This window comes from Eucalyptus grandis, chromosome 1, assembly GCF_016545825.1.
Source record: "Eucalyptus grandis isolate ANBG69807.140 chromosome 1, ASM1654582v1, whole genome shotgun sequence".
NCBI classification, from domain to species: Eukaryota; Viridiplantae; Streptophyta; class Magnoliopsida; order Myrtales; family Myrtaceae; genus Eucalyptus; species Eucalyptus grandis.
The window spans coordinates 50,469,393-50,494,592 of record NC_052612.1 but is presented as its reverse complement, the minus strand read 5'-3'; the positions used below and the strand labels follow the sequence as shown (position 1 = coordinate 50,494,592).

General features: G+C 37.5%; 1 protein-coding gene across 2 annotated transcripts; it reads left to right on the top strand.

Annotated features, from left to right (window-relative positions):
- The first annotated feature begins 1,145 nt into the window (after positions 1-1,145).
- Positions 1,146-7,236, top strand: LOC104425396 (protein kinase and PP2C-like domain-containing protein). 2 transcript variants are annotated; one of them, XM_010038087.2, is made up of 12 exons: positions 1,146-1,467; positions 1,571-1,688; positions 1,902-2,068; positions 2,908-2,975; positions 3,137-3,360; positions 4,247-4,298; positions 4,382-4,916; positions 5,598-5,667; positions 5,752-5,971; positions 6,057-6,161; positions 6,403-6,498; positions 6,637-7,236. In XM_010038087.2, the coding sequence occupies exons 1-12, from the start codon at positions 1,353-1,355 to the stop codon at positions 6,829-6,831; spliced, it is 1,965 nt and encodes a 654-aa protein (XP_010036389.2). In that variant the 5' UTR covers positions 1,146-1,352; the 3' UTR covers positions 6,832-7,236. The 2 variants fall into 2 exon arrangements, with proteins under 2 accessions (XP_010036389.2, XP_039157166.1); XM_039301232.1 differs by lacking the exon at positions 1,146-1,467 and having other exon boundaries at positions 1,849-2,068.
- Positions 7,237-25,200: the final 17,964 nt, after the last annotated feature.

Here is a 25,200-nt window from a genome sequence, read left to right as displayed (position 1 = left end):
CATCAAACGGATTTTTGTTTTAAATCTATTCCTGGGAACAAAATAATAGAATTGGTCACTATTTGGTTACTTACTAAACGCACCCTAAGTTATCGACATGTTCATGAACTTACCTTTTAAAATAAAATCTTCCATTGACATTAGTAGCATAAGAGGGGCTTACCAATTTATATTAAGATATATCAAACATTAATGCATATAGGAAATAGTCTTATGCTTACAATTCTATCAATTTACACCATTAAAAGGATAATCTTAGCGATGAAATTTAGCAATTTTCTATTGAAAATTTGTAAATTAACACTTCAAACCCACTTTCAGAGTAATCTACGAAAAATGGAATGACTCCTAGCAATTTGTGCTCAAGTAATGACGAGTATTGAACAATCAAAATGCAGTTGGTTGGGTTTATGGGTCTTAAACCTATATATAACCCATTTAAATCATAAATAGGTCATTTATATATTGAAGAGATTATTAAATGGGTTTTAAATTGATTGGACTTAAAAATCCATTTCCAACCCGAACCTCACACTCTCTCTTTCCCCCTTTAACTTATAAAAATATTTTTTTATATAAAAATTGTAATTAGAATTTTTTTTTTATATTTCATTTTTCTTTCTTTTTCTTCCTTTTTCCTTAGCCGGTGGCTAGCTTGGCAATGGCTGGTGACCAATTAGGCGAGGCTCGAGCTCGTTGACCTAACGAGGCTTGAGCCTCGTCGCTCGCTCGCTCGCTGATGCTAGGTGAGTTAAATAGGTTAATATGGGTCGGACTATTTTCGACTTAATGTAAATCCAACTCGACCTACTCATCCAACCGCCCCGGATTTGGCCATTGGAGGACCCTCCAATGTCCAAGTTATCTCGATAGGGGATCTTCTTGCATGTGCCAGAATGGGCAGTTTGGGCTAGCCCGGGAGAACGGGCCATCGGCCAGGTCCCGAAACACTTCAAATAAGATTTGCAATGTACTGATTGTGCATGGCATGAAAAAGAATATCCTTTTGAAAGTGGTAGTTTTTATTTTATTTGGATGTTTAATCATTGCCTCAACAAATTTTTTAACAAAATCTTTTTGCATTAATAATGGACCCATCAACTGACAAATCGCGTTGTCGTCGTCGGAGAAGTAGGAAGGTCGGGATTTTGGAATCTCTTTCCGGTACAAGGGTGGCGGCGAGGCCAGGTCGCCTCTGCTTCGTCATTTTTCTGGCCACGAAACTTCTCTCCGCCCCGACACAGCAACCGATTCTCAAGCTCAAAACGCAAAAAGCTCAGAACTTGCACCGCACCCATTTCTCATCTCGCCCTCCTCCTCCTCCTCCTCCATCTTTACAGAGAGAGAGAGAGATGGGCATTGAGATGGTGGAGCCCAACACGTGCATCCGAGGTTGCTGTTCCAGCCAATCCATCCCTCTCCACCTCCCTCCTTCTTCCTACTCCCTCCTCTCTCCCATCGCTCGAGGTCTCTCTCTCTCTCTACCCATTTTCCTTGATGGTTTCTGCTCCTTCGCCCAATTTCTTCTTTGATGCGCCGGGCAGTCTAATTGTGTTGGCGAATCCTGCAGGGGCCGAGAGCGTCGTGTACGAGGCGGTCCTGGATGGCAAGAGGGTCGCCGTCAAGAAACCCATCTTGGCCACCTCCGATGACATCGACAAGTTCCACAAGGAGCTCCAACTGCTCTGGTCTCTCTCTCTCTCTCCCCCCTCTCTGTCTTTATGATTGTCGGTGATTTCTTGATTTTGTGTGCTTTTCTTTGCTTGTTGGACCATCTGGTCGGTGTTTGGATAAAGAAAAGATGTGGTGTTGTAGCTGAGTAGTGGCAATTACTATGTGGGGCTGCAGTTCCTCTGCTTATATGGTGCTGTGTTGTATTGGTTTGTGGTTTGTTGCTGAAGCAAGCTGGATCATCCCGGCATTGCGACTCTCGTTGCTGCCCATGCGAAGCCGCCCAATTACATGTTCTTCTTCAAATTCTACGAGTCCCGGTCTCTCTCTGATAAGCTACATGTCGAGGAGTGGATCCCTGATCTCGATCATGCGCTCATGATTGCCATGCACCTAGGTATATTTCTTGGATAGCATGTCTGTGCTTTTTGGTCATTTTGTTGCTTTTTGCAAAGATTTAGCGTTCCTCGTTTTCTACAGTGTTCTTGCTTTTAGTTGATAAATTCAATTTGGTGGGCATATTTGTCACCTGAATTTTTGCTTTTTGCGAAGAAGTCAGTTCGCACGTGTATGTGCTAGTTTATATACAGTCTATACATATGGTGATGATTAATTATTATTGGTGCATGTCATCATTTGAACTGATGCTCTTTGTTGATCTTTTAAGTATTTCTTTGATAATTCTTCTCTGGTCTTGTGTGTATTTAAACTAGACACATTAAATTCCATTCTTGTGTGGCAATTCATAAGTTGGAGATAGACTTTTAGTCTGTGTCAATTAAAACATCCGGTGTTTGCACAGGGATATTGTAGATTATTATGAACATCACAAGGTAGCCTGTATACGCTATGGTATACTTGAATGAGCTGTTTAATGTGTTCTTTTATCTTCTTGATGATCATGGAAGTCATTTGCCAACACTGGTAAAGAAAAAAAAAACCATCCTTGGATTTCTCTTAATCAATCCATGATCTAGATTATTATCATTAAATGGGAGAAGTAGTTTCTCATCAATGCGAGTAGCTAAGGGATAGTGTTTCTCATAATTTCTTCATATGGACACTGGCAGAAGCAGTCATGTCATGGAAGTTCTTTTCACCTTTTTGATGCGCATGTCTCAGACTGATCTTCATTAGGATTTTCCCTTTTCTAGTTTTTCTCATACTTGTTTAGTTTGTTTTTCCTTTCTTTGATTGATTTTCTCATTATTTCTTGTTTGTTTTGTTTGTTCCCAGCAAAGGCTGTGCAGTATCTTCATAACCAGGGGATTGTCCACAGGGATGTGAAACCTGCAAATGTTCTTGTAATTGTCTTCTTTTAAGATTCCCATTCGAAATTTGCTTACGTTGAATTCATCCCACCAGAAATATACTCTTTTTTTCCCCCTTTTCTTTTTTACATTTCTTTAATCATCATGTGATAACCTCAAGTAGTAATGCTGATGGAGGTATGGCTGTTTTGCAGCTTGACAAAGAGTCCTCTCCACACCTAGCTGATTTTGGTTTGGCAACATACAGGGAACATCTTAAAGAAGTTTCTGTTGAAACTTGGAAGTCTTCTGGCAAGCCAACTGGTGGCTTCCACAAGAAAAATATGGTTGGCACCCTTATCTACATGGCACCTGAAATATTAAGGAAAGAGATACATACTGAAAAATCGGATGTTTACAGTTATGGAGTATCTATAAAGTAAGTTCTTTTAATAGTTGTGTTTTTGTGAGGATACGTATAATTCTATGGTTGAATTCTGCCGGCGTTTGGCATCTTCTGTGGCCCTTTTCACTGACTATTTAATTGGAGAAGTTCTTAGCATGTTAGCTATTCCTTATCTGGCTAGATATTGTCTGCTCATGATATGGCTTTGTAGCTCTCTGCTTCTAGTTATTTTTCTGAATGCTGCCTTTGGAAGTTTTTTTCCCCTTTTATGGAGGAGGAAATACACTGAGCTGTGTTGGAGCCATATGTGACATGCTAAGTGCTATCTCGTGCAAGATTTTGACTTCTCATAATGATCCAATTCCAATTTGTAAAGGACCGAAGGTTGAAGTGAGTTATCTTGTATGCCATTTGATTTGAGTGCATAGTAAGAGATTCCAACTGAAAAAAAGAAAAGTACATACTTGAAGCTGCCTTGTAAACATAGCAATTAGAACTGTCTCTGCAAACAAATTAATAAGAATCACAGAGTTAGAAGCAACGGGGAAGTGAAAAGTTGATTTTCTCGAGATAATTTTCTTGTAGTCTTGTAGGTAGACTGAAAGTCATAGGGTTGAGGCTGGTTAAGCTTAAGACTCTAATATCTATTAGTTGTTGGTTTTGATTTTGAATTTGAATGTATAACTGAGTCCTGAGTTAGTTATGTCTGCATTTGAGAGCTTATACTGTTGGTTTTTGTAAATTTTCACTTGTTGGTTAAGCTTAAGACTCTAATATCTATTAGTTGTTGGTTTTGATTTTGAATTTGAACATATAACTGAGTCCTGAGTTAGTGATGTCTGCATTTGAGAAGTTATACTGTTGGTTTTTGTAAATTTTCAGTTGTCATAAGCATCAAATTGTAATTTCGTATGTGCAGTGAACTTCTTACTGGTGTTGTCCCATATACTGATCTCCGCGCAGAAGCACAGGTTGGCCTCTGATTATTGACTCTACAAGTTTGTGGTGCCTCAATTTGTATTTATTCAAGGTTTCATGCTTGTTCTGCTGGCAGGCCCATACAGTACTTGAAATGAACTATACTGAGCAGCAACTTACTGCAGCTGTTGTCTCTGATGGGCTGCGACCAGTTCTTGCTGGTCTGGAGTTGGGGGTGCCAGAGAGTCTATCATCATTAATACAGAGGTGTTGGGATGGGAATCCTTCTCATAGGCCTTCTTTTGATGACATAGTGGCGGAGCTTGAGGCAGTCTTGCAAAGCAGAAAAATGATGAAGAAAGAACAAATGATTCATAGTAATAACACCTCTGTTGTTACTGATGAGACCAATGTTCAAGCTTATCAAGAAAGTGTGAACTGGTCCCTTCAGGGTGAACATTTGTCCAAGAGAGCCTCTCTTGCAGCTGATTCTGCTGTAAGATTTCCGCTTGATGTTTCCAGTGATCCTTCGGGATATTGCCCTACTCTTTCCTCAGGTTCCTTTGCGACATGTGGGAGAAGGGAGACCATGGAGGATATGCATTTCCTTTTACCTAACATTGGGAATCAGAAGGATATACATATCTTTGGCATCTTTGATGGTCATAGAGGTGCTTAAGCGTGGTAAACTTTTTCTTTTTTTTCCTTTAGGGTGAGACAGCTATACTAAGAGAAATAGAGGCATGCTTCTAGAAACTGTTGAAATTTAAAGTAAATAACTTTTATGTTGATAATTTCCTTTGAAGACTTTTCACTTGATTTATCTGTTAAAACTATTATTCCAAGGAAGAAACTCAATGGGTGTTGGTATATATGTCAATCTGGTACTGCTTTCTTACTTTTCCTTCCGGTATCCTCTTCATGCTTGGCTCTGATCAGTTGTTAGAATTTCCATATACTATTTTTGAATAGTCAATGTATATTTAACCAGCTGTCATTTAAAGTGCTCAGCATTTTGAAACCTCTGGATATGGTTTATAGATGGTATGATTAGTATTTTTTCATCATCATCATTATTATTATTTTTTTTTTTATCATTGTTGTTATAATAATTTTTTATTATTATTATTTAGAAAGTCACACGGTTTTTTCTACTTGTCTTCCTTGTCTTGACTCTTTTCTAATAACTGTGAGAAACAAATAGTCACAAGCATAAGAAAAGGTTTCTGGTCTGGTTTCTCTCTTCCCTTTTAAATGGTTCAATTGTAAATATTTATTGGTTGTTTTGTGAGCATTTGGGATGTTAATTCTAGTTTTCCGACTAAATATTGACTTCTCTTCGCTATGTTTAGGTGCCGCAGCTGCTGAGTTCTCAGCTCAAGCTTTGCCTGGAATTTTGCAGAATTTTGGTCCTACAAAAAGGTTTTCTTTTTATCAAGAAATAAACATTTCACTGTTACATCTTGTTTTTATTGTGTGTTCAGTAACGGTAGCATGTAAATGCAGTCCTCTGGATGCATTGCTGGAAGCGTTCATCAAGACAGACATGGAGTTTAGAAATGAATTGGATACCTATCGGAAGTCCAAGGGTGTAATCCAGAAAGACTGGCATCCTGGTTGCACTGCGATAGTTGCCCTCATAGTCAGAAATATGCTTTATGTTGCTAATGCTGGTGATTGCAAAACAATCTTATGTCGAGCCGGTAGACCTATTGCTCTTAGTAAGGTAAGCTTTGTCTGTTGCTCCTTCATGTAAATTATCATTAGGAGCTTTGTTGCTGCTCCTGAGCCACTTGGCCTCAACATGTCAGGATCATGTTGCAAGCTGCCCTAAAGAGAGAGAGCGCATCGTCAATGCAGGAGGGCAAGTTAAATGGCAAATTGATACTTGGCGAGTTGGTGCTGCTGCACTCCAGGTTGCTTTCTTTAACTGTTAATATATATATCGGAGGGTCCCACTTTGAAGATGTAGTATTTATAGTACTTTATCTTAGTCCAAAAGCTGGAGTAATAACCACTCCTGTGCTTTTACCAAGCATCGAACAAGGATCTTCTTTTAGTTGGATTGTTTGAAGTTCTTAATCTAGTTACACTTTTTTCACATTTTGTTTGTGTATTTCTGTTAACATGTACTTGACTGTTATTTCGCATGTATAGGTTACTCGCTCCATCGGAGATGATGATCTGAAGCCTGCTGTAACTGCCGAACCTGAGATCACTGAAACCGTTCTTTCAGTGGAGGATGAGTATCTGGTAAAGACTATTATCTTGCGGCAGTTTGGCTGCAGTTTTTCTATGAGAAATAAGTTGTGAATCCAAATCTTGGTTTAAACATCAAGTGGTGTGACGCGAGAACAGCACATTAACACCTCCTATAATGGCGAATGCCAGGTGATGGCTAGTGATGGGCTATGGGATATCTTGACCAGCGAAGAGGTCATAAGCATCATCAAAGACACGGTTAAGGAGCCGGGCATGTGTTCCAAGAGATTGGCGACCGAAGCTGCTGAGCGGGGTAGCAAAGATAACATCACAGTCATCGTCATCTTTCTGCGTCCTGTCTCCACTGCAGAGAGAATATATTAGGCGCAAAACCTATTCTTTGTGGAGTTCCAGGCGGTATGAAGAACCAGAGAAAGACCACGGACGGCGAGAAGCAATTATTTAACTGCTAGAATAAGGAAAAGATTCTTGTATTCTTTGTGAAGCGTTGATTGGGTCAGTGGCATTGATGTGTGCGATTGCTTTCATTAGTTCCTTTTTCTTTTTCATTAGTTCCTCTTCTTGATCGACGCATTTGTTGACCCGAGATTGTACCTTAGAGGAAGAGAAAGCATTGCCTATGGTGCTGATTTGATGACAACACTTGCAAAAATGCAAGATGCAGGAGGAGGTAGTGATTAGCATGATCGGATACGATTCTTGAACTACATCGATAATTAGCAGTTACATACTACCGTTGATCCGGACTTAAAGAGAATTTTCTTTTTATATCAAATTATGGACTATTCGATAGGACTTTTAGGACACTCTTAACAAGAAGCTTATAGGGTCCGTTTAATGTAGGGTACTCTCTCTCTCTCTCTCTCTCTCTCTCTCTCTCTCTTTATGCGCAAACTAAAATATGAAATGGAGAAAGCTTTCCGAAATGACGTAAGTAACCAATTTGCTCGATTGAATTATTTAGTTGAATGATATTGTGCAACTAGCTCGAAATGAAGCATTCTCATCTAAGATTTCGCCTACCAAAGATCATAGTCCCCTCCTTTTCCAAGCTGTTCATTTTATTTAAATATTTCCAGGGCCACGCATTATCTACTGTTACTTTGATATCAAATATATAATTTACACGATCGCCAACATGTCTAAATAATTAGTTCCACACTTAAATTAGTTAGAATATGACATTAAGATGATAAATGTTGCGATGGTAAGCGAAATAGGAGGGTCGTGCATATGTTTTGTATTGAACATATGTTAAGGTTCGCGATAACCTACTTTCCAACGAAATCTTGGATATAAGGAAATCCGATTTCTGTGCATAGAGGCGGTGGCTGGTAAATCGGATTAATGCGATAAGCTTGAGCTTGTTACACTTAATTTACAACATACATAAGAAAACTAGACGACTCATTAACATTTCATTATGAACTTTCGATAAATGATATATTCTTCAATTATTACATTGACAACAAAGCCATATTGACCATCTAGATTCTCTATTAATGACTAATCCCCTAAAATGCATGCATATCGACCACTTTTGGCATAAGCGGAAAGCATGTATATAAGTCAAGGCTGGGTGAGTTAAAACTCCAATTGCAACTTAGATATCCTTCCATGCATAGACCCAAATTCATCCTACAAATACTCCAGTCTTGGTTCTCGTTCAAGCACATGAGACATTTATAACTTTGCCATGAAAAAAGCACAACCCACGATCAGTTCTTTAAATCCTCTCGAAAAAAATCCTCTAAAGAAACTCGAACTGCCCAAACCAAATTCCGACCATATCCTTGCGACCCGAGGTTACGGTTGCAAGTTCTGCGAGGCAAAATTCAGCACCTTGCAGTCGTTGGGGGGCCACCAAAATGCCCACAGGCGCGAGCGTGCCGAAAAGAAGCGGGCGCGAGTGATGAATCGGATCGTTTATGCCTTCTCTCGGGTGAGACTTAGATCTAAGCCCAATTTTTCTGGCATGCGGGCAAATCCTATCCTGAGGCACCCCATTGCCCGTGAGCCCCGTACAAGGCCCTTGCCTGCGGATATCGTCGGACCTGCCCACGGGGGGACGCCGAACCCGAAGCCGACAACAGTAACAAACCCTCAGGCGCCGGCACCGCACCGTCCTGCCATGGCGAATCAGCGAAAGGGAACAGTATATGAACCTATGAGCAATGGCGACCCTACCTTTTGTCCAGAGGTTCCTGCTCGGAGCACACGACCGAGACCACCGCCTGCTAATTGTCTTGCTGATGGAAGCTCCTTCAGCACCCATGGACTTGAAGACGAAGAGCTGGACTTGACCCTTAGGCTCTGATCGTGACCAGAGAACTGCTTTTTTTAGTCCATTGAATTGCATGTTTGACTAATCGCATCGTCTTAGTATTTGAGGATTGATTATATGCGGTAGAAATCCTTATTGATCTTGGCATCTCTCCTATTAAAATGACACAGGTGCAGTTAATCGTACCAATTTAATGCGTACTCGACTATAACTAACAAAATAACGTCAATAACGACTTTTGATTATCTTGATGTTCAATTCGATTAGACCATTACCTGGAAAAATATCAGTATTTCCGTTTCAAATAGCCGACATGTTGCGTGAATAAGGTAAAAGTGCTTTATATTAAGAGATATTAGAGCGAGCGAGGGAGCCAAATTCCTCAAACAACCATTTCTATTTATGATAAGTGAGCAAGGGATGCAACGGATGTTGCAGATCCAACTGGTGGTCACGGCTGTGACGGTAATGACAAAGAAGAAGTCATTGATGGGGATGGTCAAGATTTGAGTGGCCATGACAATTGAGTTTGTAAGATCGGAAGTCGGAAAAATGGAAACAGACGGTTTCTTTATTGTTAACAAGGGTGGGTAGATTCCAAACCTAGAATTTGGAACCTAACCTATTAAATGGTTCTTAAATTTTAAAACCCGAAACCCGTCATATTTGTTTTTGAATTGACCTTGAAATCTACCATGCTTATTTGATCTAGTTCTAGGGTCTACTCAAAAATCGATTTTTTTTGTTTCATTCTAAAAAAAAAAAAAAAAAACAAGACTAACAACAATTATAGCAAAATAATATGAATAAACGAAACAATTCAAAGTAAAATGTTGCCATAAAACAAATAAATGTTTTCCGGATTTTTCTGGCGTTCGTTTCACGGAAAATGAATTCCTTGGGGAAAATGTTTTTCATGAAAGGAAAAAAGTTTTTTAAATTAAAGGAAAATGTTTTTCAATTCTCACTTGATCTCTTTTATCTCACACCTCTATAAATCCTCAGTATCTAATCCCATTTCTTTTTCTTCTTTTCTTTTTTTTTTGTTCGAATTATTTTTTAATTTTCTTTTTCTTTTTAATTCGAATTATTTTTAATTTCCTTTTTCTTTTCTATTCCTTTTCTTTTCTTTTTCTTTTTCATTTTCTTTTCTTTGTTTCCCATCGTCTTCTTTCTTGGCTAGTCATCGGCCATTGCCAGGCGAACCTCAAGCTCGTCGATCTCAAGCTCGCTCTCTACACTCTTGCTTATCATTTTCTTTATTTATTTTATACATTGCTCAAGCAAAGAGCTCTACATGCTTTACTTTTTTTTTTTCTTTTGTTTATTAGAACACAAAAGACGCGGGGGGAGAACAGGCCACTCAACTAGAAGATTCTCATGAGGGCTGTACATGCTTTGCTTCTTTTCTCTTTTGCTTCTTTTTAAAATCCATACGAACATTTTTTTAGAGTGAGGGTACATATGAAGTAAGTTTGCCTGAATTTATAGGCAAGTTCATATTTGATGAATTTATAAGTTGATAAGTGATTCATGCTTAAGTGGTGAAGTCTTAAAAAATATTTTCCTTATTGAACACTGGAAAATATTTTCCGAAACATTTTCAGTTTTTAGCCAAACACGAAAAAATATTATCATTTTCCTGGAAAATGACTTATGGGAAAATATTTTCCGGAAATTGCCCATTTTCCATGAAACAAACGGACCCTTAGATTTGTTTATTTTTATTTCTATTTAAGATTTAGTTACTACAATTAAGTTTCACATGTTTTACTTTTGCATATTGTAGGTACCCCATGTATATTAAAGGCACTATATTCTTATACCAAAAAGGACGCACTATGTTTTCTTTTCTATTTTTAGATTTTACTTCCATAGAAATATTTTTTGTTGAAAAGAGAAATTTCCAAGAAATATATTTGTGTGTATATATATATCAACTCTCTTCATTTACAACATCAAAGAATTTGTCATTTTTCGTTACTATTGCTGAAATGTTTTTACACGGAGCATATATCGATGAATATTCTAAAAAATCGACATTAAAAAGTAATGCATAATGAAGCATTTTGCTATTTTTTTCGTAAACATATTGCGGAATATATTGATTTTTGTTGATCTAATATGATGAGATTTCATCACACTTTTTTAGAAAAAAGTCTTATTGTAAACAATGTTTTAATTGAATAAAATTTCGTCTTTTAAAGTTTTACATCAGATATGTAACAAAGAGTTTATTTTTATTTTTTTTATGTTTCATCCTATCGCTCCATTATATGTATATGTGTATAAAAGACAACTGATAAGAAAATGTTTAATGGTGATATGCACAATAAGTGAAAGTTTATAAACAAGTAGTTGTGTTCTAAGAACGTATATGTTAAAACTTTATTAAATTTTACATGATAGTTTATCCATTAATTTGCTTGACAATGTAGAAAAAAATTAGATCTTTGGAATTTCTTCTTTTCGACAAAAATAATTCCTACAAAGCTAAACTCTAAAAAATTAAAAACAAAACGTAGTCTCCACAATAAACAAAACCAAAAAATATGAAATTCTAAATATGGCATTTAGATCCTACATAGAAATAGAAAAAAACATAAAAATAAGGAAAGTAAATAAATTTAGGATGAGTACTTTAAATTACAGTTGAATAATTGAGGGTGATTTTGTCATTTTGGTGAAAATTGGGTGGATTTAGTCATGCAGGGGTGGAAATAGCGTGACCCAAAAAATTAGGTTCTAATCTAACCGCCGGGTGGGTGGGTGGGGTAGATTCAATACCCAAAACCGGAAACCTTTCCACACAAAAATAGTTCAAAAATTTGGAATCGGGAACTAGGAATCGGACTTGTTTCCACTAAAATTGGGAACCGAATCTATATCTATGAGCGATCCGATCTGGGTCTCGGATCGAACTAGATTGGTTGGACAGCTCGAGTGGGTACGAACAAGAATCATTGACCAAGCAATATGCTAATGCATATTATACACCAACACAATTTCGGCCAAAATTAAAGCTTGAAAACTTGACATTAATTTACTCAATTTCAATACGGAACCGAATCGATCCAAAGTCGTCTATTCAACTTTTCTTTTATTCATCAATTTTATCAATGTCATATACGGTTTGTTTGATGCATAATATTCTCCTCTTTTTTTTTTTAATGTTTCTTAGCGATGATTGAAATAATTATTGACACCTAAATTTTGGTTATTCCACATTTGTCGTTCATCTCAAAAAAATTTAGCGATCGACTCCACTCCTAAATGAAAGATTAAAAATATTCATATCAGCGAACATCGCATAGAGATCTTGCGAATTCGGCCACGAAAAGGCAAATGGGAACTTTCATGATTGACAAGGCAAGATCGCTTTATACGGAAACCCCACATTCAGCGAGCGATGGTGGAGTTATGTATTCCGGCCACAATGAAGGGAAAGGAGGAGGAAGCCTCGATGTGTATATGGAATAAAACTCCATAGGAAATCGACAGATAGTGGTGCTGAGCGTAGCCGGCCTCTAGAGGAAGGAAAGATGGAATTACCTTTTACTTATTGGGTTAATATAACGAAAAATCTCAAATTAGTACACCTGTAACAAATTTATCATAAAAACCCCAAACTGGAGACAATTTCACTCTTCGTTAATTTCCATCAAAATACTAAGTTAGATGACACGTGTCGACTAACAAGTGTATCCATTTTCAGGTTTTACATGGTATTAATCAAATTTAATGGAATTTGGTAGATGATAAATTTGTTTTAAATGTATCAATTTAAGGTTTTGGGTAGTAAAAAATAATTAATTTGAGATAAATTTATCTCACACACACACACACACACACACACACACACATATATATATATATATATATATATATTGATTTAAGATTTTTTGTGGTCAAAAAATTAATTTAAGATAAATTTATCATGTGTATTAATTTGGGGTTTTTTCGTTATATTAACTTTTACTAGAAAAAAAATTGAAAGAGATGTATCAGTCATTAACAAGGCCCTGTATTTTCCTTTCACAACTTCATAGAAGTTCCAGTTAACTCTGGCCGTCCGTGGCTCTTTCCCAATGGCGATGCGGCGTTTGCGAAAGAGTCCCAACGTCCAATAACCTAATAAATTAATAATGTTTCCGACGAACGCGGAGCGACAGTAGTAAGCAAGTCCGGCGAAATATCTCTGGCGTCTGCCGATCAGCCCGTGCCAGTACTGAGGAGTCCTCTGCCCTTCGGTCGCGCTAGCATTCGCTCCCGCTTCTTCATCATTAGTTTCTCGCCGAGCCGTCCAGGTGATCTCCAGTGTTCTGGCAATCCTCCCACTCGTCCCGGTCACTCCGGCGAACCTCGAGCAGCCTAGGCGCCTTGTGACCAGAACGTTCAGCGAGCTCAGCGTTCCCAGAAACAGATTAAAAAAACGTGGGACCACAATGGATCAAATGGTCAAAATACTTTGAAAGGGAGTGAATTAGTAAAAATGGTGGAAAAAGCGCAATCCTTTCATATTAAGGACAATGTTAGTTGATCTTAAAATACATATAGATTTAGAATAATTCATAGTTATCATTAGACAAATAAAATCCAACAAAAAATGCCATTAAAGTCCCATTTTAATTGCATACAGACTAATGTTTAATCACTCGCATATCATATAATGCACGTCATGTAGAATAATTGTTTTTTATAATCATATCATGTAGATAGTTTTAAGTATAAATTGCATTAGATGCATTGTCCGCATGCTATATAGTTCATATAGCTTGAAAATATGAGTTAATGTTATTAGTTAAATAATAATTTACTGGCTAGTTTTGAGGTCGCATCAGAGTGCTAGGATTTAAATTTACTGTTATAAAAATAAAAATGGAAATGGTATTTCATATAGTTTGCATTATAGAGTTAACTTATTTTCGTGCTCCCGACATTCATGCATGCTAATTTAGGACTGCACACATACATTTAAAATTTTTCATCTTGCACCTAGGACTTAGATTGCATTTTCACTAATCAAGTCGTAACTTAGGTTATTCATGTTAATCTAATTCATGCATGATTAGATATTAGGGAAAAAGCCGCAAAAAATTCCAAACTTTGCCCGGTGTGACAAATTTATTACAAACTTTTTCTTGTGACACAAGAAACCTCAAACTTTACTAGCCGTGATACATTTATTCCAAAATGTTTTTCGTGACACAAAAAACTCCAAATTTGTTCTTGACACATTTACCCCAGACTATAGAGCGTTTTTTTTTTTTTTTGGGTAAAAGGTAAGTATTATATTGACTTTTGAACCAAGAGGCTATACAATTGTACAGCTAAGGACCTTGGAACCAAAAAGCTTACACTCAGAAGACATGGTAGTCAACAGAGTGAAATGGTACCGGGGGTAAAGCTGCATAATAGGGAAAGAAAGAACATCAGCAAAGAAAAAGGCTAAAACAACAGCCACAGCAAAGGAGAGAAGGGCCAAACAAGGTAGCCCGCACAAGAGACAGAGAAACAAGGGAGAAACAAAAAACAGCAGGACAACAAAACACCAAGTTGGAGCCACCGATTAACTATAGGGCATTTTCGTCTTTTACTTTTTCTTTTCTTTTTTCTCCTTCTTTCTTCCCTTTGCCATGGCCAGCTGAGAGAAGCCGAACTCAAGCAAAGGCCACCCTTGCCTGGGCAGGTGAGGGTGGCCCTCGCCAAATCCAGGGAGGGCAACCCTCGCTCGACGTAAGCGAGGGTGGCCCTCGCCAAATCTGGGGAGGGCAACCCTTGTCCGATGTAGGCGAGGGCAACCTTCGCCCAATGCAAGTGAGAGCAGCCCTTGCCTAGGTTGAATCCGACGAGGGTGACCCTAGCCGGACATTGGTGATGGCGGCCCTCGCCTGAGTTGGGCTTCCCTCCGCTGTGGGAAGAGAGAAAAAGAAAAAATGAACAAAAGAAAAACAAAAAGGGAAAAACAAAAAAAAGGAAGGAGAAAAAATGAAAAATAAAAGACAAAAATACCTTCGACCATAGAATTTGGGGTAAATATGTCATAGTTGACAACATTTGAAATTTTTTGTATCATAGAAAAAAAGTTAGGAGTAAATTTGTCATACCGAGCAAAATTTGGAGTTTTTTTTTATGGTTTTTTCCCTAGAAATTAATACATGATCATTTAGTTAGGAGAATTTAGAGTCACTTGTCCATCGCTAATTAATAAAAGGAAAAGATCTAAAATTAAATTAGATCATATCATTTAAGTTGCATTAATTAGGAATGTCAATTTTAATATGCACATCGCATGCTATTTAGTAGATTCATGCCATTTAGAATTAATTTTAATTGATATCTCACATGGATAATGCTTAGAATTAATTTCATAACATATAGCTTAGAACTCATATGGTTCATGTTACCTAGCATTTTAATTGTGCGGTTTAATTAGTCCTCGCATTTTCTTAAATTATGCATGTTGATTGAGAAAAATATAAAAAAATTAGTATAGATTACATAATAGTTAGTCTTAGTTCATTCACAATCATCCATAACAGTCGTGCATTCTGTTTATATATTTTTCTAAGTGATGGATAAATACATTTTGTTTGCTTAGTGCATCCAGGTTGTTAAAACTTTTTGCGGTCACATGGGCATGCGAAAGTCCGCACTAAACGCAAGTAATTGCCTTTCTAGAGGGGCTTTCATTCTGGTTTAGTAAGTCCCTTAACTTTTCATTAGTAGTTCACCTCCGAAAAGGTCACGATAATAATGAAATTAATAAATGGAAAAGGCATTATGAAAACTAACATAAATAATCAAACTGTGCTTGATTCAATTAAATAATCGATATGATTAGGATTGAACAGGTTCAAGATAACCTTATTTTCAAAGCAATGTTCAATAATCCGATATGTGCAAGTAGAAGTGAGGGAAAATTGTCTAAAAAGTCTGAAATCGGTTGCAATTTTTATTTATTCAATTCTAAAGCTTTTAATCATGCCAATTGAGTTATATACTTATTTTATTTTTGCTAATTAAGCATATCCGGATAATTTTTATGAGAAATTAGTGACATGAACGTCATTCATCTTACATAACACAAACAGTGTTGACATTGACAATTTTTAATAATATTGTAATATTTTTTTTCTAATTTTTTTCTTTTTCTTGTTATTTTTTACAACTCTAACTAGCAAGGTCATCAACCACAAGCGAGAATCAACGACTATCACTTGATCTGGGTGAAGGCATTGCGGCCCTTTTTAAGAACCAATCGAGGATGTTGGGCCTTCACCCCAATAATGTCCTCATTGGCCACAGACAAGTGTCATGGTCAAGAGGTTTCTCTGGCTAAAGGACCATGCGTTTTCAAGGAGGACCTCCCGAGATCACCACGGTTTCCCGCAAGAGAGTTTCCGGAACATTCCAAGGGTGAGCGATACGGTAATTGCGTCGAGGTCTAGAACTCTCTTGCCATTAGTGTCGGTAGTTGGTACGTTGGGCAATACGATCTCGTCCACTGGATGAAATCTTGATTAATGGTTGTAATCAGAGGACCTCTAGTATAAGAAGAGATGCTCTCCCCCTCATTTGCATTCATCCAACTATTTAGTAATCAAAGGCTCCTTTTTCTCCTAGAGCTTCTCTCTATAGAAACATTCTCCCTCTACGTTTAAGTGAGACTCGGGATCCCAATCGATCGGCCCGTGACATAAGAGACTCGTGGCCCTCACCTAAACCAGGCAAAGGACGTCATAGCCCTTGCTAACTAACAAGTGAGGGTGTCGGCCCTCACCTAGATTTGGGTGAGATTCCAACACCTGCCTGTGGCCAAAGAGGATGTGAAGGCCCTTGCCCAAACTAGGTGCTGGCGCCGCTGGCCAAAGTTGTAAAAAAAGAAAAACAAAAAATTAATAAAATAGTTTGAAAAAAATGTTAAAATATTATTTAAAATTATTCATGTCAGCATTAGTCATGCCACGTAGGATAGCCAATCTATCTCAGTGGTTACCAGTTAAAATTGGCCGAATTAACTCAAAATGTAAAAAATATTTAAGATTCAATTAATATAATTAAAATGTTTAGGACTAAATTAATAAAAATGTATTAGGTTTTTGATTTGTTTGGTAATTTTTCTAGCAACAACCAACAATTCCAATTGAGCTTGTAACATTTAATTTGCTACATAAGAATTAGAGGACTCTTTAAGACTTGACAATTATTTACTTCTAACGACTGATATATTTCTTCAATTACTACATGGATCTGATAGCCATACTGACTTCTAGATGCTCCATTTACAACTATTCCAATGCAAATATCACACCTTTTAACTTAAATGGAAAGCACCGACCCCCCAAAAAAAAACCTAAATGGAAAGCACTGATTTAAGTTTCCCATTCACTTCCTTTCCGACATTAAGTGGGACTCACAAGATTTTAGTTGCCCGAAATGAAGTCAAAACCGGATTATAACTTAGTTTGTTTAAAATCAAAAGCAGGTGAGATTTCCTTCCATGCTTGGCGACATCTTCTCACTACAAATACACCATTCTTTGTTCTCATTCAAGCACATGAGACATTTATAACTTTTCCATGGAATGAGTACAACCAGTCTCAAAAGACAATTCCCCGATGACTATTCGCTCAGGAGATGTGGAGAGGAAGGCGGCGCAAATATCGGGTCCTTCATTACTAGAAGCGAAGCCCTCTAACAATGATCCCCGTGGATCTGCACCCCCAACCAATCTATTGGATTCTACTATTATAGCTTCTCAAAAGAAACCCGAAATGCCGGAACGAAATGTCACCAAAATCCCCGTGACCGGAACTTACCGTTGCAAGTACTGCAAGGCGAAGTTTGGTACATGGCAGTCGTTGGGGGGCCACCAGAACGCCCACAGGCGCGAGCATGTTGCTGAAAAGCGGGCACAAGTGATGAATCAAACTACTAATGCCATTTCTCATAGCCCTAACCCCTATTATTTTGGCATGCAGGCAGCTCCTGTTCCGAAGGTTCCCATTCCGAGGAACCCCGCTGCCTTTTGGCCTTGTACTTGGTATGTACCTGCTAATGCCTTTAGGCCCATGTACAGGGCAACGCCGAAGCCAACGACGATTGCAAATCCAAATTATTTTGGTATGCAGGCAATTCCAGCCTCGGGGCACCCCATTGCCTATAGGCCTCATGCTTGGCCCGCGCCTGCCGGTGTTGTCAAACCTACCAATGGGTGGATGCCAAAGCCGACAACGATAGTCACTCCTCAAGCCTCGGTGGGGCACCGACCTGCCATGGTGGAGCAGCCAATCGGAATGGGAGATCCACTTATTAACCATAACTTTTCTACTGCGATTTCTCCTCAGAGCACGGGACCGAAATCACCGCCTGCCAATGTTCTTGCCTGTGGCAGTTCCTCGGGAACTGAGGGACTCGAAAATGACGAGCTGGACTTATCACTTCGGCTCTGATCATGACCAGAGAACTGCTTTTCATTGCTTTTCATGTAACTTTGGTGTCATCACTTTGGGATGCTCCATTCAAGTTCGTGTTGCAAAAATATCTGTTTGTCGTTGTCTAAGTACTATTTGTGGATAAATAAAATGTGGTAGTTATCGTAATTAATCTTATGGCATCTCGTTTATTGAATGACGCAAGTGCGGTTAATCATGTTAATCTAATGCATACTCAACTTTAACTCACAAAATAACGCCAATAACGACTTTCCTATAATCTCGATGATCAAATAGATGTGAAATTTACCTAAAAAAGATCCAATGCTTTTCATTGCGAAGATATTCAAGTGAGACAGCGAGCCAAATTCCTCGATCAATAAATTCAAGATACGATTAGAAGCGGTTCCTACATTTTTGGTAAATCACTTCTTCCTTAAATGCCGGTCATTAAGTATGGTAAAAATATGTGATGCGCGTGGACAATTACGTAAACTTAAAGAAGTACAAATATTTACAATGGAGTTTGTGTACTTGGTACTAATCCACCATTCCCTTCTCATCCGTCATTTCTTTACCTTAAAATATATATTTTCTACATTATTATTGTAATTTCACTAATACTAAAGTTAAATACAATGATACAAAAGTGCAATTAAGTTCTAAAACTTTAAAATCATATGATAAAATTATAAAATTTGTCATGCCAGTGTAATTGAGTAATAAAATTTTCAAAAAGTGCAATCAAATCCTAAAACTTATCAAATTAGTGCAATAAAATCTTTCCATAAACTCCTTCTAACTTAACAAATGGAAAATTGCTAGTAAGTTTTAGAATTTGATAGCAAAAACTTGACAAATTTTAAGATTTGATTACACCATCTTGACTAGTTTTATGATTTAATAGTACCTTTTACAAGTTTTAGCACTTAATTGTACCTTTATGACTAGTTTTAGGATTTTCAATACACCCATTCCTTTAAAGTAAGATATCTCATTGGAGTTCTCTTACATGTCACAAGCCTTACAAGGAATTATAGATTTAGAGGAAAGAGTAAATCCCATTCTCTTCCAAATGAGGAGGTTAAAAAGAGAAAAAAAAAAATTGTACAAAAGAGGCACCTAACTAGAAAAGCAAAAAATTGAGGTTTTGTTTGTTTTTGAAAAATGAATAATTTGAAAAATATATTCCAAAAAATAATTATTTGTATTGTTTGAGATAATTAGTCAATTAAAAATGTTTTAATTATCAACAACAATTTATCTTTAAATAATTTTGCAAAAAATAAAAATATTTTTCATTCGTTCATTTTTATAAGCGATTCAAGAGATATTTTTTGGAAAATGTTTTTCCAATCATTTGTTTACCATGAAACAAACGCTCCATGGATGTCAAATTGAGCAATCCTCTCAAAGGGAAAATCAAGAAAGTCAAGAATGTTTATAATGTGCAAAGGTGCAAACACTCACAAGTCAAGCTCATGATCACGTCAAGAACACTAATGCCTAGAAAAGTATCAAAAAGTCTTAAACCTATTATATTAGTATTTAGTCATAAATATTTTAATTATACCAATTTAATATTAAACTTCTTGTATTTTTGCTGATTAAGTTCATTCAACCAATTTTAATCTGAAATCGCTAATGTTGACACCGATCATCCCGCATGGTGCGCCGACGCTAGCCTAAACATTTTTGTTTCTTTCTTCTTATTATTTTTCCTTTCATTTTGGCCAATGAGGGCAAGCAAGCCCTTGCCAACTGCAGGCAATGGTCGCGGCCCTCAACCAGAGCTAGAGGCCATAGGTGAGAGTGCTTTGACAGCCTTGCTTGTAAAGGGAGGCCGCAATGGCCCTCACTAGATGGTCCACAAAGTCCACAACGGTCCTATGTGCAAGGTCACAAAGGCCCTCTTCCTTGCTAGTGAGGGTGCTGCCCTCACCGGCCAAAATGAAAGGAAAAATAAACAAGAACAAAAAAAAAAAAAAAAAACCTCAAACTTCAATTTTTTTTTTTGTAAATGTTGTCTATGTTAGCACTAGTCATATCCCATAGAACGTCTAGCATCTATAGCAGCAATTTTTTGTCAAAATTGACTGGATAAATTAAATTGGTACAAGTGCAAAATGTTTAGGACTAAATTGATCTAATTGAAAGCTTTATAATTGAATTCGTGTCAATATAAAATTTTTTAATACTTTTTCGTTATTTAATTACTCAAAAAATGGCTGAAGAAGAGGAAGGGAAGAAAGAAGACACACCATTGCTTATAAGCAATGTTTCCCTTCAAAAACCTACGATGAAAAGTTGTGACGCCTATCTTCCAAAGAACTACCATCACTCTCATCACGTCAAGAACTCTAGCAAAAATTGATCTTATGAAACCCTAAAGCTGCTCATAATTCCAGCTGTCATCAGTCACCGCGGCACTGGTTGCCGACCAGTTGCCAATAGGACTGTCCCCCATCTCAAAACAATAAAATGCGTCAAGAAGGGCATACTTCATCTGCTCAAACGATAGCACTTTGTTATCCCAGGAGCTCAGCAAAACCCTCAGCGATGCATACTTCTTCTTGAGAATCTCCTTGACCAGTCTTTGGGGGACCCAATGTTGGTAAAAATTTGATCGGGAAGAAGTATGGAGTTGTAAATATCAAATAGTAATTATATTATTTCTTCAGAAACTCTTGAAGGGAAACAATTGAAAATAACGGTTGTGTATCTTTTGAAAGAAAATGAAAAAAATGAAACTTAAAGTGTTGAATAGAAATGTTGAATAAATATATTTAAATAAATACAATCTTTCGAAGATGAAGAAGTTGTGTCTAAATAGACAACCTTCCAAAGGTTGTAGGAGCACCTAATATCCATTAGGAAAAAATAATAAATTCAAAATTAAATAATAATAAAAAATAATCGTGATTCTGTTATAAACAATCAAGTTGTATAAATTGGAATTTTAATCAATAAACAAAATAAAAAAACAAGGATTCGTGCTAAATCCAGTCCACGTCCACGTTCACAACTTTTCAATATGGGATAATGCACCTCTTAGGTTTTATAAACAAACTACCAACACCCAAATCCATGGCCAAAGTTTGGTCCTCGCCTGGCCGCCAATTGATCGATGGTCCTCGCCTGGCCACCAATCAATGTGGGACAATCTCAACAATCTCCCCTCCACACATCGGGAAGGTCCTCGCTCAGTCGCCAATGCGGAGTCCAGGATGTTGGGTGCTCTTGGGCCACTCTTACTTCAAAAGTTAGCTCAAAAAATGAGACTTTCTCTCGCATTGACTTGTTGACAACAAGAGCTTTGATACCAATGTTGGGCAGTCTTTGGCCATCTTTCACTCTAAAAGCTTGCTCAAATGGTGAAATTTTCCCTCATACTTATAAACTAACCCCTAGTCATTGCCACAATCGATGTAGGACAACATCAATATGAGAGAGCCGACAAGCTTGTTGCATCTGGGGAGGATTCCGACTCCACGAACATGTTGTCCGGATCATTCACGAACTCACGTAGCGAGTCCCGGATCGAAGCTGCATGTCGGATACGTAAGATGAGGCAGTTGTTGTCGTTTCGCAGTTGCATAGTCCACTAGTGGGTTCTTTTCGGTGCCCGAAAGGTCGGTCGATTTCGATTGCAAAGCTGATGACGAGCAGGATTGCTCCACCATGGACGCAGCAGACGTCGGAGATCAAAGATGTAATCTACACAATTGTCAATGCGGCTAGCTAATTAGTCTTCACAACACCTGTAGTCCAGAAAACTAAAATTCCAAAGACCATGTGTCGTGCACTTTCTTTTAGTTAGACTCTAAGACTAAGATGAGATAAACATTGTTATAGTATGTAAAATAGCAGGGCCATGGATATGATGGCAATTGACCATATGTTCAGGTTCTGGAAACCTTCTTTCCAAAGCAATCTTCAATATAAGACAACGCGATTCGCTCGAGCTTGTTGCATTTGATTTACGACGTACATATCAAGTTTCACACGTGACCCATTTTTGACCCATCTAATTCAACCTTAGCTCTTTGAACTCATTTTTAGCCAGGCCTTCAATTGCTGACAACCCATTTACAATTCATTCATAAAAAAAAAAAATGAGACAGTTGACACCTCTAGTATTCTGACGTCTAGATGCGCTATTTATGACTAGATCTTCCATGGATATCTCACTCCTTGTGATCATTATGGAAAGCACTTCTATAAGCTTGGGAATCTTACATCCATTCTTATAATTAAGTTGAACTCACAAGGTCTTAGTTGCCCGAACTGATGTCAAAGCGCGTCCTATTGAAACTCCAATTACAAGATTACCAACTTAGTGTATGTAAAATCAAAACGAGTTAGATATCCTTCCATGTATAGCAACATATTCGCACTACATATACTCAATTCTTTGTTCTCATGCAAGGACATGAGACATAACCTTGCCATGAAACAAGTGCAACCCTCTCAAAAGAGAAATCCCCAGGGATTCTTCTCTCTGGAGACGCGAAGGGCAGGGTGGCTTCATTACTTGAAGCGAAGCTCTCTACTGATGATCGTCGTGGATCTGCACTCACGATCAATCCATTGAATTCTCTTGAAAAAGCTCCCCAGAAGAAACCCGAAACGCCAAAACGAAATTTCAACAATACCCTCCCAACCCGGGCTTACTATTGTAGGTACTGCAAGGCGAAATTTGACACCTCGCAGTCGTTGGGGGGTCACCAGAAAGCCCACAGGTGTGGGCATGGTGCAAAAAAGCCGGCGCAAGCGATGAATCGGATTGCTCATGACTTTTCTCAGGTGGACTCCAACTTTAACCAAGATTATTTTGGCATGCAGGCAATTCCTGTTCCGGGGCAACCCGTTGCCTATGGCCCTCTTACTTGGCCTGCACCTGCTGATGTTGTCGCACCTGCCTATGGGTGGACGCCCGAGCCGATGACAACAAGAAGCCCTCAAGCCTCGGCGCGGCACCAACCGGCCATGGCGGATTGGCTAAACGAAATGGTCCATTGACTTATGAAAAGTAATGGTGACCCTAACTTTCCTACTACGGTTTCTCCTCAGAGCACAGGACCGAGACCACCATTTGCCAATGTTCTTGCCAATAGAAACTCCTTCACCACCCAGGGACTCGAAAATGAGGGGTTGGACTTGTCACTTAGGCTCTGATCGTGACCAGAGAACTGCTTTTCATATAGCTTTGGTGTCATCAATATAGGATGCTCCATTCAAGTTCATGTGTCACTAACAAGCTGAAATTTTCTAGAATATATTGCAAAATATCTGTTTCACATTGTCTACGTAATGTGGATTAATTAAATGTGATGAATAACCTAATTTATGCCATCTAAATGGAGACAAGTGCCATTAACCATAATAATTTAACGCATGTTCAAGTATAACTAACAAAATAACGCCAACAACGGCCTTTGCGTAATCTCAATGATTAAATGTAATAGAAATTTATGAGTCTCTTTCTGAATATAATTTTTTTTTTCAGAAAAAAGTCGCAATCCGATATAATTAGCGAAATATCTATCCATTTGTTGCACTTCAAAATCTATATATTATTAGCTACATGAATCTCCTTGCTTGGATGAAAGAGTGCATAAGAATAAAGTAGGTAATTACACAAATGATCCCTGAGCTATAGTCTAATGTACAACATCATTTCTAAATTTTAAATTTGTTGAATGCGATCTCTAAATTTTATCCCAATGTGCGATGTTATCTCTCAACTTTTAATTTTTTTAATGTGAACCCGAGCTTTCAATAAATGTTCAAAATAATTCCAAAATTATATGAAAATATCTATTATCATCCTTCCAATGAAAATTTCTAATTTTGCTTCCAATCTAGTAAGTTTGAACGGTGGATAACAAAATAACGTTACATATGGATTATCTCCATAAGATATTTTACTCAAATTAGAATATAATAATCTACGTTGTCAAATAACATGGATAATCATTTTTCATATTTAACACATTAAACAAACTAAAAGAATTTTTATATTCTGATTTGAATTGAATATCTTATGTGAATAATCTACGTGTGACCTTTTTTTTTCCACCATTCAAACGTACTGGATTGGAAGGTAGATGAATAGATTATGTTAACTTGATTTAATTTAAGGACAAACGTTTTCGTATACTCCAGGGTTTTGAATTAAGTAAATATCAAAGGTTCAAACACCACATTAAACAAATAAAAGTTTAGATATGATGTTACACATTGTACTGAATTTTACGAATTATATTGAACAAATTAAAAGTTGATGGACAATATTGCACATTAGGTTAAAGTTTACGGATTACTTGTATCATTTTTCCATTATTATATATGCCAAGCTAGAGAGAGAGAGAGAGAGAGAGAGAGAGAGAGAGAGAGAGAGAGAGAATAACAAGCCTATAAAGGAATTAAAGATCCAGGAATACGAGGCGCAAATCCCCTGCTCTTTCATATGTCGTACATTTTTAAACTCTAAGGCTATGTTTGGTTGTCTGGATAAAAATCAGGATATGATAGGATAAAGTAAGATATTAAATCATTTGGATAATAAATGCGGACATATTTAATCCTATCAAGTGTTTGGTGTATTTCAGGATAAGATTAAAAATAAATATGATATTCATTTAAATTATAAAATTAAAAAAATAGAAAATTCAATTAATTAAAGGCCATGGAAAAACCCTAGATCTAGGAATTGTGGCCACCTCCGCAAAGGGCCACCATTGAAAACGGCAAGTGATATCTTCTCTTTTTGTTAAGTTATTTCTTTCCTTAAAAAATAAAAATCTTATCCAATCCAGGTTTATCCCACCCCCCCCCCGGTTTTTTATCCGGCGTTTTATCCGGATATATCCAGGTTTGTCCGATCCGGTAGACATTCCCAAACATTGGATAGGATAACAAATTATCCTATCCGGACTCAAATCCGGACTACCAAACGCAACCTAAGATTGAAATGATAAAAATTGTGATAGCACGTGAAATAGGAGG

Excerpts from the sequence above, each read along its gene's own strand:
- LOC104425396 (XM_010038087.2), top strand. The coding sequence starts at position 1,353 with ATGGGCATTGAGATGGTGGAGCCCAACACGTGCATCCGAGGTTGCTGT. Across the intron at positions 6,162-6,402 it reads TTGGTGCTGCTGCACTCCAG|GTTACTCGCTCCATCGGAGA; the intron begins GTTGCTTTCTTT and ends TCGCATGTATAG. Across the intron at positions 6,499-6,636 it reads CAGTGGAGGATGAGTATCTG|GTGATGGCTAGTGATGGGCT; the intron begins GTAAAGACTATT and ends GGCGAATGCCAG.